The sequence below is a fragment of the Oncorhynchus gorbuscha genome, linkage group LG03 (genome assembly GCF_021184085.1).
Source record: "Oncorhynchus gorbuscha isolate QuinsamMale2020 ecotype Even-year linkage group LG03, OgorEven_v1.0, whole genome shotgun sequence".
Classification (NCBI taxonomy): Eukaryota; Metazoa; Chordata; class Actinopteri; order Salmoniformes; family Salmonidae; genus Oncorhynchus; species Oncorhynchus gorbuscha.
In genome coordinates this window covers 5,117,440-5,129,939 of record NC_060175.1, presented here as the reverse complement: position 1 = coordinate 5,129,939, position 12,500 = coordinate 5,117,440, and the positions used below count along the sequence as shown (strand labels likewise).

Sequence of the window (12,500 nt, the reverse complement as noted above, 5' to 3'; positions counted from 1 at the left end):
ACCGGGGAGACGAGGTCCAGACAGACCGGGGAGACGAGGTCCAGACAGTCCGGGGAGACGAGGTCCAGACAGACCGGAGAGACGAGGTCCAGACAGACCGGAGAGACGAGGTCCAGACAGACCGGAGAGACGAGGTCCAGACAGACCGGGGAGACGAGGTCCAGACAGACCGGGGAGACGAGGTCCAGACAGACCGGGGAGACGAGGTCTTGACAGACGAGGTCCAGAAAAACCGGGGAGACTAGGTCCAGACAGACCGGGGAGACGAGGTCCAGACAGACCGGGGAGACGAGGTCCAGACAGACCGGGGAGACGAGGTCCAGACAGACCGGGGAGACGAGGTCCAGACAGACCGGGGAGACGAGGTCCAGACAGACCGGGGAGACGAGGTCCAGACAGACCGGGGAGACGAGGTCCAGACAGACCGGGGAGACGAGGTCCAGACAGACCGGGGAGACGAGGTCCAGACAGACCGGGGAGACGAGGTCCAGACAGACCGGGGAGACGAGGTCCAGACAGACCGGGGAGACGAGGTCCAGACAGACGAGGGGGAGACAGACAGAGGAAATGAGGTCTAGACAGACCGAGGAGACGAGGACCAGACAGACGAGGACCAGACAGACCGGGGGAGACGAGGTCTAGACAGACGAGGACCAGACAGACCGGGGGAGACGAGGTCTAGACAGACGAGGGGGAGACAGACCGAGGAAATGAGGACCAGACAGACCGGGGGAGAAGAGGTCTAGACAGACGAGGACCAGACAGACCGGGGGAGACGAGGTCTAGACAGACGAGGACCAGACAGACCGGGGGAGACGAGGTCTAGACAGACGAGGACCAGACAGACCGGGGGAGACGAGGTCTAGACAGACGAGGACCAGACAGACGAGGTCTAGACAGACGAGGACCAGACAGACCGGGGGAGACGAGGTCTAGACAGACGAGGGGGAGACAGACCGAGGAAATGAGGTCTAGACAGACCGAGGAGACGAGGACCAGACAGACGAGGACCAGACAGACCGGGGGAGACGAGGACCAGACAGGCGAGGACCAGACAGACCGGGGGAGACGAGGTCTAGACAGACGAGGACCAGACAGACCGGGGGAGACGAGGTCTAGACAGACGAGGGGGAGACAGACCGAGGACCAGACAGACCGGGGGAGACGAGGTCTAGACAGACGAGGACCAGACAGACCGGGGAGACGCGGTCCAGACAGACCGGGGAGACGAGGTCCAGACAGACGAGGGGGAGACAGACAGAGGAAATGAGGTCTAGACAGACCGAGGAGACGAGGACCAGACAGACGAGGACCAGACAGACCGGGGGAGACGAGGACCAGACAGGCGAGGACCAGACAGACCGGGGGAGATGAGGTCTAGACAGACGAGGACCAGACAGACCGGGGGAGATGAGGTCTAGACAGACGAGGACCAGACAGACCGGGGGAGACGAGGTCTAGACAGACGAGGGGGAGACAGACCGAGGACCAGACAGACCGGGGGAGACGAGGTCTAGACAGACGAGGACCAGACAGACCGGGGAGACGCGGTTATCCTGTATCAGAAAGAGAAAATAAAAATGTCTCTAGACAGACTGCCTTGTGTAATATAACTGAACAAGTCCTTCAGCCAGGGAGGGGAAGACTCAACACAAATTCAGTGATTTAACAGAAGAGCCAGAACTGGAAAGACTACCACTGAAACTAGCAGGCAACAGCATGTCTTCATTCATCTGGCCTCTATTAGATATCTCTAGTTGGCTGAACTGGTCTGGTCTGGTCTGAACTGGTCTGATCTGAACTGGTCTGATCTGAACTGGTCTGATCTGAACTGATCTGAACTGGTCTGATCTGAACTGGTCTGGTCTGAACTGGTCTGAACTGGTCTGGTCTGAACTGGTCTGAACTGGTCTGAACTGTTCTGGTCTGATCTGATCTGATCTGAACTGGTCTGATCTGAACTGGTCTTGAACTGGTCTTGAACTGGTCTTGAACTGGTCTTGAACTGGTCTTGAACTGGTCTGGTCTGGTCTGAACTGGTCTGAATTGGTCTGGTCTGAACTGGTCTGGTCTGAACTGGTCTGGTCTGAACTGGTCTGATCTGAACTGGTCTGAACTGGTCTGGTCTGAACTGGTCTGGTCTGATCCTCTATTAGATATCTCTAGTTGGCTGAACTGGTCTGGTCTGAACTGATCTGAACTGGTCTGATCTGAACTGGTCTTGAACTGGTCTGGTCTGATCTGAACTGGTCTGATCTGGTCTGATCTGAACTGGTCTGATCTGAACTGGTCTGATCTGAACTGGTCTGATCTGAACTGGTCTGGTCTGAACTGGTCTGGTCTGAACTGGTCTGGTCTGAACTGGTCTGATCTGGTCTGATCTGAACTGGTCTGATCTGAACTGGTCTGGTCTTGAACTGGTCTTGAACTGGTCTGGTCTGATCTGAACTGGTCTGATCTGGTCTGATCTGAACTGGTCTGATCTGAACTGGTCTGGTCTGAACTGGTCTGGTCTGAACTGGTCTGGTCTGATCTGGTCTGATCTGAACTGGTCTGATCTGAACTGGTCTGGTCTTGAACTGGTCTTGAACTGGTCTGGTCTGATCTGAACTGGTCTGATCTGGTCTGATCTGAACTGGTCTGATCTGAACTGGTCTGATCTGAACTGGTCTTGAACTGGTCTGATCTGAACTGGTCTGATCTGGTCTGATCTGAACTGGTCTGATCTGAACTGGTCTGGTCTGAACTGGTCTGGTCTGAACTGGTCTGGTCTGAACTGGTCTGATCTGAACTGGTCTGATCTGAACTGGTCTGATCTGAACTGGTCTGATCTGAACTGGTCTGGTCTGAACTGGTCTGATCTGAACTGGTCTGAACTGGTCTGATCTGAACTGGTGAGGTCATCTTTCACCTGGGGAGCAGACTGGCCTGAACTCAACCAAAAAGAGGCCAACAGAAACATCTGGAAATCCCATGAAGATGTTACTATGGTCTCATGTCTTCTCGGTCTGTATCTTTGGGTCTCATTCCTACCATTGCCGTTCTGTACTATGAACGAACGGTTCATTTCGGTTCACAGTAGAAAATGCCCAAAAAGAGCGATAAAGAAATGGGATGGGACTGACTCCATTTCACTGAACTACATTTGCCATGACACAAAATGGCCGACATCCTGACAAGTAACACAACTGACAATCCCCTTGTGTCCCAATCATATGCTTTTAAATCTGTGTGGGGTAGTGCACACGTCAGGGAAAAAGGACTGGAGAATTGCGACCAAGGACTCATTAACACTTATGACCTAACATAATCTCAGTGATTAAATATAAAAGTTAGTCTTTCTAATATGTAAAACAACTCAGACAGAAACTAGCACACAGTAGCATTGACTATATCCAGCTGGCCTCTAGATCATTTTCTAAATAAACAGAGATGCATTTTTTTCTTCAAGGTTAAAAAACTTCCCCGTCCAGGTATCTTCTCTCCTTTATCCTTGTGTGAGTCCCAAATGGTACCCTATTCCCTGTATAGTGCACTACTGTTGACCAGGCCCATGTTAAACCTAGTGCACTACTGTTGACCAGGCCCATGTTAAACCTAGTGCACTACTGTTGACCAGACCCATGTTAAACCTAGTGCACTACTGTTAACCAGGCCCAGGTTAAACCTAGTGCACTACTGTTAACCAGGCCCAGGTTAAACCTAGTGCACTACTGTTAACCAGGCCCAGGTTAAACCTAGTGCACTACCGTTAACCAGGCCCAGGTTAAACCTAGTGCACTACTGTTGACCAGGCCCATGTTAAACCTAGTGCACTACTGTTGACCAGGCCCATGTTAAACCTAGTGCACTACTGTTGACCAGGCCCATGTTAAACCTAGTGCACTACTGTTGACCAGGCCCATGTTAAACCTAGTGCACTACAAAGGGACTAGTGTGCCAATTTGGACAGAAGCCTTTTTTGGGGGGGCCAAGCCGCTCCCATCCCAGCCACAGGAGAATACATGCTTGTAAATGGCATCGGGTTCCTCTAGTAGTCCAATGAGTTCATCAATTCCCATTTGTGAGAGGCATTTCTATTTAAATCAATGGAATAATTTCTGCCCACTACCACACTCTCTCTAGCCATCCTAAATGGAGAATTTACAGTGTGCTGCTGTCCTGTGCGATCTCGTGCTGAAGGAACGGAGCTATCCAACCTCTACAGAGAGTCACGCGGCCCCAGAGCCACGCGGCCCCCAGAGCCACGCGGCCCCAGAGCCCCAGAGCCACGCGGCCCCAGAGCCACGCGGCCCCAGAGCTGACACATTTCCCTGCAGTGTGTATAGTCCAATACAGATGTACCAAGTCTGATTCTAAAAATAACACAAATTAGCTCGATAATAAAATATATTTTAACTAGCTATAACCGACACTAGCTATAATCAACAGGACACTAGCTATAACCGACACTAGCTATAACCGACACTAGCTATAACCGACACTAGCTATAACCGACACTAGCTATAAACCGACACTAGCTATAACCGACACTAGCTATAAGACACTAGCTATAACCGACACTAGCTATAACCGACACTAGCTATAACCGACACTAGCTATAACCGACACTAGCTATAACCGACACGACACTAGCTATAACCGACACTAGCTATAACGGACACTAGCTATAACCGACACGACACTAGCTATAAACACGACACTAGCTATAACCGACACTAGCTATAACCGACACTAGCTATAACCGACACTAGCTATAACGACACTAGCTATAACCGACACTACTACTAAGACACTAGCTATAACCGACACTAGCTATAACCGACACTAGCTATAACCGACACTAGCTATAACCGACACTAGCTATAACCGACACTAGCTATAACCGACACTAGCTATAACCGACACTAGCTATAACCGACACTAGCTATAACCGACACTAGCTATAACCGACACTAGCTATAACCGACACGACACTAGCTATAACCGACACTAGCTATAACCGACACTAGCTATAACCGACACTAGCTATAACCGACACTAGCTATAACCGACACTAGCTATAACCGACACTAGCTATAACCGACACTAGCTATAACCGACACGACACTAGCTATAACCGACACTAGCTATAACCGACACTAGCTATAACCGACACGACACTAGCTATAACCGACACTAGCTATAACCGACACTAGCTATAACCGACACTAGCTATAACCGACACTAGCTATAACCGACACTAGCTATAACCCGACACTAGCTATAACCGACACTAGCTATAACCTATAACGACACTAGCTATAACCGACACTAGCTATAACGACACTAGCTATAACCGACACGACACTAGCTATAACCGACACGACACTAGCTATAACCCGACACACTAGCTATAACCGACACGACACTAGCTATAACACGACACTAGCTATAACCGACACTAGCTATAACACGACACTAGCTATAACCTAGACACTAGCTATAGCTATAACCGACACTAGCTATAACCGACACGACACTAGCTATAACCGACACGACACTAGCTATAACCGACACTAGCTATAACCGACACTAGCTATAACCGACACTAGCTATAACCGACACTAGCTATAACCGACACTAGCTATAACCGACACGACACTAGCTATAATCGACACTAGCTATAATCGACACTAGCTATAATCGACACTAGCTATAACCGACACTAGCTATAACCGACACGACACTAGCTATAACCGACACGACACTAGCTATAACCTAGCTATAACCGACACTAGCTATAACCGACACTAGCTATAACCGACACTAGCTATAACCGACACGACACTAGCTATAACCGACACGACACTAGCTATAAACCGACACTAGCTATAACCGACACGACACTAGCTATAACCGACACGACACTAGCTATAACCGACACGACACTAGCTATAACCGACACGACACTAGCTATAACCGACACTAGCTATAACCGACACTAGCTATAACCGACACTAGCTATAACCGACACTAGCTATAACCGACACTAGCTATAACCGACACTAGCTATAACCGACACTAGCTATAACCGACACTAGCTATAACCGACACTAGCTATAACCGACACTAGCTATAACCGACACTAGCTATAACCGACACTAGCTATAACCGACACTAGCTATAACCGACACTAGCTATAACGACAGGACACTAGCTATAACCGACAGGACACTAGCTATAACCGACAGGACACTAGCTATAACCGACAGGACACTAGCTATAACCGACAGGACACTAGCTATAACCGACACTAGCTATAACCGACACTAGCTATAACCGACACTAGCTATAACCGACACTAGCTATAACCGACACTAGCTATAACCGACACTAGCTATAACCGACACTAGCTATAACCGACACTAGCTATAACCGACACTAGCTATAACCGACACTAGCTATAACCGACACTAGCTATAACCGACACTAGCTATAACCGACACTAGCTATAAATGACACTAGCTATAACCGACACTAGCTATAACCGACACTAGCTATAACCGACACTAGCTATAACCGACACTAGCTATAACCGACACTAGCTATAACCGACACTAGCTATAACCGACACTAGCTATAACCGACACTAGCTATAACCTATAACCGACACTAGCTATAACCGACACTAGCTATAACCGACACTAGCTATAATCGACAAGAGAGGCCATCTCACAAAGAACCAGAATTATCCTCAGTACAGATCCCTGTAGCTGAGAATATCATGATGGAGTGATGGAGTGTAGATGGAGGGGTTTGGCATGACAGTGGAGATGGAGGGGGAGGGGTTTGGCATGACAGTGTAGATGGAGGGGGTGGGGTTTGGCATGACAGTGTAGATGGAAGGGTTTGGCATGACAGTGTAGATGGAGGGGTTTGGCATGACTGTGTAGATGGAGGGGTTTGGCATGACTGTGTAGATGGAGGGGTTTGGCATGACAGTGTAGATGGAGGGGTTTGGCATGACAGTGTAGATGGAGGGGTTTGGCATGACAGTGTAGATGGAGGGGTTTGGCATGACAGTGTAGATGGAGGGGTTTGGCATGACAGTGTAGAAGGAGATGGAGGGGGAGGGGTTTGGCATGACAGTGTAGATGGAGGGGTTTGGCATGACAGTGTAGAAGGAGATGGAGGGGGAGGGGTTTGGCATGACAGTGTAGATGGAGATGGAGGGGTTTGGCATGACGATGGAGGGGTTTGGCATGACGATGGAGGGGGAGGGGTTTGGCATGACGATGGAGGTGGATGGGTTTGGCATGACAGTGTAGATGGAGGGGTTTGGCATGACAGTGTAGATGGAGGGGTTTGGCATGACAGTGTAGATGGAGGGGAGGGGTTTGGCATGACAGTGTAGATGGAGGGGGAGGGGTTTGGCATGACGATGGAGGGGGAGGGGTTTGGCATGCCAGTGTAGATGGAGATGGAGGGGTTTGGCATGCCAGTGTAGATGGAGATGGAGGGTTTGGATGCCAGTGTAGATGGAGATGGAGGGGTTTGGCATGACGGTGTAGATGGAGATGGAGGGGAGGGGTTTGGTATGACAGTGTAGATGGAGGGGGAGGGGTTTGGTATGACAGTGTAGATGGAGATGGAGGGGGAGGGGTTTGACATGACAGTGGAGATGGAGGGGTTTGGCATGACGGTGTAGATGGAGGGGTTTGGCATGACAGTGTAGATGGAGGGGTTTGGCATGACTGTGTCGATGGAGGGCGAGGGGTTTGGCATGACAGTGTAGATGGAGGGCGGGGTTTGGCATGACAGTGTCGATGGAGGGGTTTGGCATGACAGTGTCGATGGAGGGCGAGGGGTTCGGCATGACAGTGTCGATGGAGGGCGAGGGGTTCGGCATGACAGTGTCGATGGAGGGCGAGGGGTTCGGCATGACAGTGTCGATGGAGGGCGAGGGGTTTGGCATGACAGTGTCGATGGAGGGCGAGGGGTTTGGCATGACAGTGTCGATGGAGGGCGAGGGGTTCGGCATGACAGTGTCGATGGAGGGCGAGGGGTTTGGCATGACAGTGTCGATGGAGGGCGAGGGGTTTGGCATGACAGTGTAGATGGAGGGGGAGGGGTTTGGCATGACAGTGTAGATGGAGGGGGAGGGGTTTGGCATGACCGTGTAGATGGAGGGGGAGGGGTTTGGCATGACAGTGTAGATGGAGGGGGAGGGGAAACCAAATGGCTGCTGCAGCGACACAGAGCTCGATCCGGGAGTGCGGACCTGAGGCTCCGTACAGACGGTGTTGAGCCTCCGGAGGACAAATCAAACTTTATTGGTTTTAAATGGTTTTCTAATGATCAATTAGCCTTTTAAAATTATAAACTTGGATTAGCTAACACAACGTGCCATTGGGCCCCTCTACGCCTAAGTAGATATTCCATTAAAAATCAGCTGTTTCCAGCTACAATAGTCACTTACAACATTAACAATGTCTACACTGTATTTCTGATCAATTTGTTATTTTAATGGACAACAAAATAAGCTTTTTCAAAAACAAGGAAATGGTTAAGTGACCCCAAACGTAGTGAAAATGGGGGCGTACGGCATCACACCGTCTGTACGGAGCCTCAGGTATATATAGGTAGGCTATATGCAGTTGATAGCAGGTCTTAGCAGTAGGACCTGACTGTCTCTGCATGGTAATATATAGTAGATAGCAGGTCTTAGCAGTAGGACTTGACTGTCTCTGCATGGTAATATGCAGTAGATAGCAGGTCTTAGCAGTAGGACTTGACTGTCTCTGCATGGTAATATGCAGTAGATAGCAGGTCTTAGCAGTAGGACTTGACTGTCTCTGCATGGTAATATGCAGTAGATAGCAGGTCTTAGCAGTAGGACTTGACTGTCTCTGCATGGCTATATGCAGTAGATAGCAGGTCTTAGCAGTAGGACTTGACTGTCTCTGCATGGCTATATGCAGTAGATAGCAGGTCTTAGCAGTAGGACTTGACTGTCTCTGGATGGCTATATGCAGTAGATAGCAGGTCTTAGCAGTAGGACGACTGTCTCTGGATGGCTATATGCAGTAGATAGCAGGTCTTAGCAGTAGGACTTGACTGTCTCTGGATGGCTATATGCAGTAGATAGCAGGTCTTAGCAGTAGGACTTGACTGTCTCTGCATGGTAATATATAGTAGATAGCAGGTCTTAGCAGTAGGACTTGACTGTACGGTAGGACAGCAGTAATGAGGATATTAGGTCTTGTAACGGGTCTTACCAGTAGCATTTGTCATTGTTTGCCAGCAGCTTCTCCACCATGTGTTCGACCCGAATAAACCAGCTGGGAACAGCCTTGTAGATCAGAGGAGTGTCAGATCTGTAGCATACAAACATATATTACACACAACCAATCAAACGTTTGGACACGCCTACTCATTCCAAACATATATTATACACAACCAATCAAAAGTTTGGACACGCCTACTCATTCCAAACATATATTACACACAACCAATCAAAAGTTTGGACACGCCTACTCATTCCAAACATATATTACACACAACCAATCAAAAGTTTGGACACACCTACTCATTCCAAACATATATTACACACAACCAATCAAAAGTTTGGACACACCTACCGTAATTTCTGGACTATTAAGCGCACCTGAATATAAACCGCACCCACTGAATTATAAAATAATAATAATAATTGTACATAAATAAGCCGCAGGTGCCTACCGGTACATTGAAACAAATGAACTTTACATAGCCTTTAAACTAAACACGGCTTGTAACAAAATAAATAGGCTTTAAACACGGCTTGTAACAAAATAAATAGGCTTTAAACACGGCTTGTAACAAAATAAATAGGCTTTTAAACACGGCTTGTAACAAAATAAATAGGCTTTAAACACGGCTTGTAACAAAATAAATAGGCTTTAAACACGGCTTGTAACAAAATAAATAGGCTTTAAAACTAAACACGGCTTGTAACAAAATAAATAGGCTTTAAAACTAAACACGGCATTATGTGACGGTGCTCAGTTTTTTGGAAAGCGGGAAAAATCCATAAATTAGCCGCGTCATTGGATAAACCGCGAGGTTCAAAGCGTGGGAATAAAGTAGCGGCTTATAGTCTGGAAATTACGGTAGTCATTCCAAGGTTTTTATTTATTTTATTTTTTACATTGTAGAATAGTAGTGAAGACATCAACACTGAAATAACACATATGGAATCATGTCGTAACCTTAAATAAGGAGAGGAAGAGAGAGAGGAGAGGGAGAGGAGGAGAGGAAGAGAGAGAGGAGAGGGAGAGAGGAGGAGAGGAAGAGAGGAAGAGAGAGGTAGAGGAGAGGAAGAGAGGAGAGGTAGAGGAGAGGAAGAGAGGAGAGGTAGAGGAGAGGAAGAGAGGAGAGGTAGAGGAGAGGAAGAGAGGAGAGGTAGAGGAGAGGAAGAGAGGAGAGGTAGAGGAGAGGAAGAGAGGAGAGGTAGAGCAGAGGAAGAGAGGAGAGGTAGAGCAGAGGAAGAGAGGAGGTAGAGGAGAGGAAGGGAGGTAGAGGAGAGGAAGAGAGGTAGAGGAGAGGAAGAGAGGTAGAGGAGAGGTAGAGGAGAGGAAGAGAGGAGAGGTAGAGGAGAGGAAGAGAGGAGAGGTAGAGGAGGAGAGGAAGAGAGGAGAGGTAGAGGAGGAGAGGAAGAGAGGAGAGGTAGAGGAAGAGTAGGGAGAGAAGAGGGAGGGAAGATCTTCTCTTCGACCCACCTGGGAGGTCAGTGGGAAGGTCATCAGACAGACCTACTAGGAAGTGTTTTGTTGGGAGTTACTGAGGAAGACTGACCTCCAACAGAAAGGGTAGCTATGCTTGAAAGAGCCGCTGTTAACCAGGCGACCCCGTTCCTTCAGCCATTTGATGATGTTCTTGTCAGCATCCTACAGGAGAGGGAAAGCCTGTGAGATTGCTGCTCGGCTGAAAACTTCACCCGACTTCCCGGGTTTATCGGAAATTAGAGTTGAAGGATTTCCCTCCCTGCTTACTCCTTCCTGATTCTGGGAATCCTCCAACCACTATTTTTTTTAAATAGAAAAACCTGGGAATTTGGGAAGTTTCCGTGATTTTGCCAATCTTATACAACAAACAGACTGACAGAGAGGAGACAGACATATCCCAGAATACAGTTCAGTACCAGCTGACAGAGAGATAGGAGAGGAGACAGACATATCCCAGAATACAGTTCTGTACCAGCTGACAGAGAGATAGGAGAGGAGACAGACATATCCCAGAATACAGTTCTGTACCAGCTGACAGAGAGATAGGAGAGGAGACAGACATATCCCAGAATACAGTTCTGTACCAGCTGACAGAGAGATAGGAGAGGAGACAGACATATCCCAGAATACAGTTCAGTACCAGCTGACAGAGAGATAGGAGAGGAGACAGTGTTTGGGGAGGAGAAGGAGAAGGGTTTAACTGGTCTCCTTTACACTTCATGTTAATTATAAGAAATCAAACCAGCAATTACTCTGTTAGGTAACACCATTTTTCACTCTCTTCTACAAGGTAACATTATTTAGTTCCTGTTCCTTTTTACTTTTCCTATAGCGGCTCGTATAATCTCCAGGCTTGTTTTGCTTTTTACAAATTATCTTTCTAAAACAGGAGAATAGTGGAAACGGGTCAGATGTGTGTGTCCAGTGTGTGTGTGTGTGTCCAGTGTGTGTCCAGTAGTGTCCAGTAGTGTCCAGTGTGTGTGTGTGTCCAGTAGTGTCCAGTAGTGTCCAGTGTGTGTGTGTGTCCAGTAGTGTCCAGTGTGTGTCCAGTGTGTGTGTCCAGTGTGTGTGTCCAGTGTGTGTGTGTGTCCAGTGTGTGTGTGTGTCCAGTGTGTGTGTGTGTCCAGTAGTGTCCAGTAGTGTCCAGTAGTGTCCAGTAGTGTCCAGTAGTGTCCAGTGTGTGTCCAGTAGTGTCCAGTAGTGTCCAGTAGTGTCCAGTGTGTGTGTGTGTCCAGTATGTGTCCAGTGTGTGTGTGTGTCCAGTGTGTGTGTGTGTCCAGTGTGTGTCCAGTAGTGTCCAGTAGTGTCCAGTGTGTGTGTGTGTCCAGTGTGTGTCCAGTGTGTGTGTGTGTCCAGTGTGTGTGTGTGTCCAGTGTGTGTCCAGTAGTGTCCAGTGTGTGTCCAGTGTGTGTCCAGTGTGTGTCCAGTAGTGTCCAGTAGTGTCCAGTAGTGTCCAGTGTGTGTGTGTGTGTCCAGTGTGTGTCCATTAGTGTCCAGTGTGTGTGTGTGTCCAGTGTGTGTTCAGTAGTGTCGTGTGTGTGTCCAGTGTGTGTCCAGTGTGTGTCCAGTAGTGTCCAGTGTGTGTGTGTGTCCAGTGTGTGTCCAGTAGTGTTGTGTGTGTGTCCAGTAGTGTCCAGTAGTGTCCAGTGTGTGTCCAGTAGTGTCCAGTAGTGTCCAGTGTGTGTCCAGTGTGTGTCCAGTAGTGTCCAGTAGTGTCCAGTGTGTGTCCAGTAGTGTCCAGTGTGTGTCCAG

At 48.6% G+C, this 12,500-nt stretch overlaps 1 protein-coding gene across 1 annotated transcript in view; it reads right to left on the bottom strand.

Annotated features, from left to right (window-relative positions):
• Positions 1-12,500, bottom strand: part of iars1 (isoleucyl-tRNA synthetase 1) — a 131,559-nt gene that overhangs the window by 89,680 nt on the left and 29,379 nt on the right. The window contains 2 exon segments of the mRNA XM_046338710.1: positions 9,261-9,359; positions 10,819-10,910. Of these exon segments, the coding sequence (XP_046194666.1) occupies positions 9,261-9,359; positions 10,819-10,910 (191 nt within the window).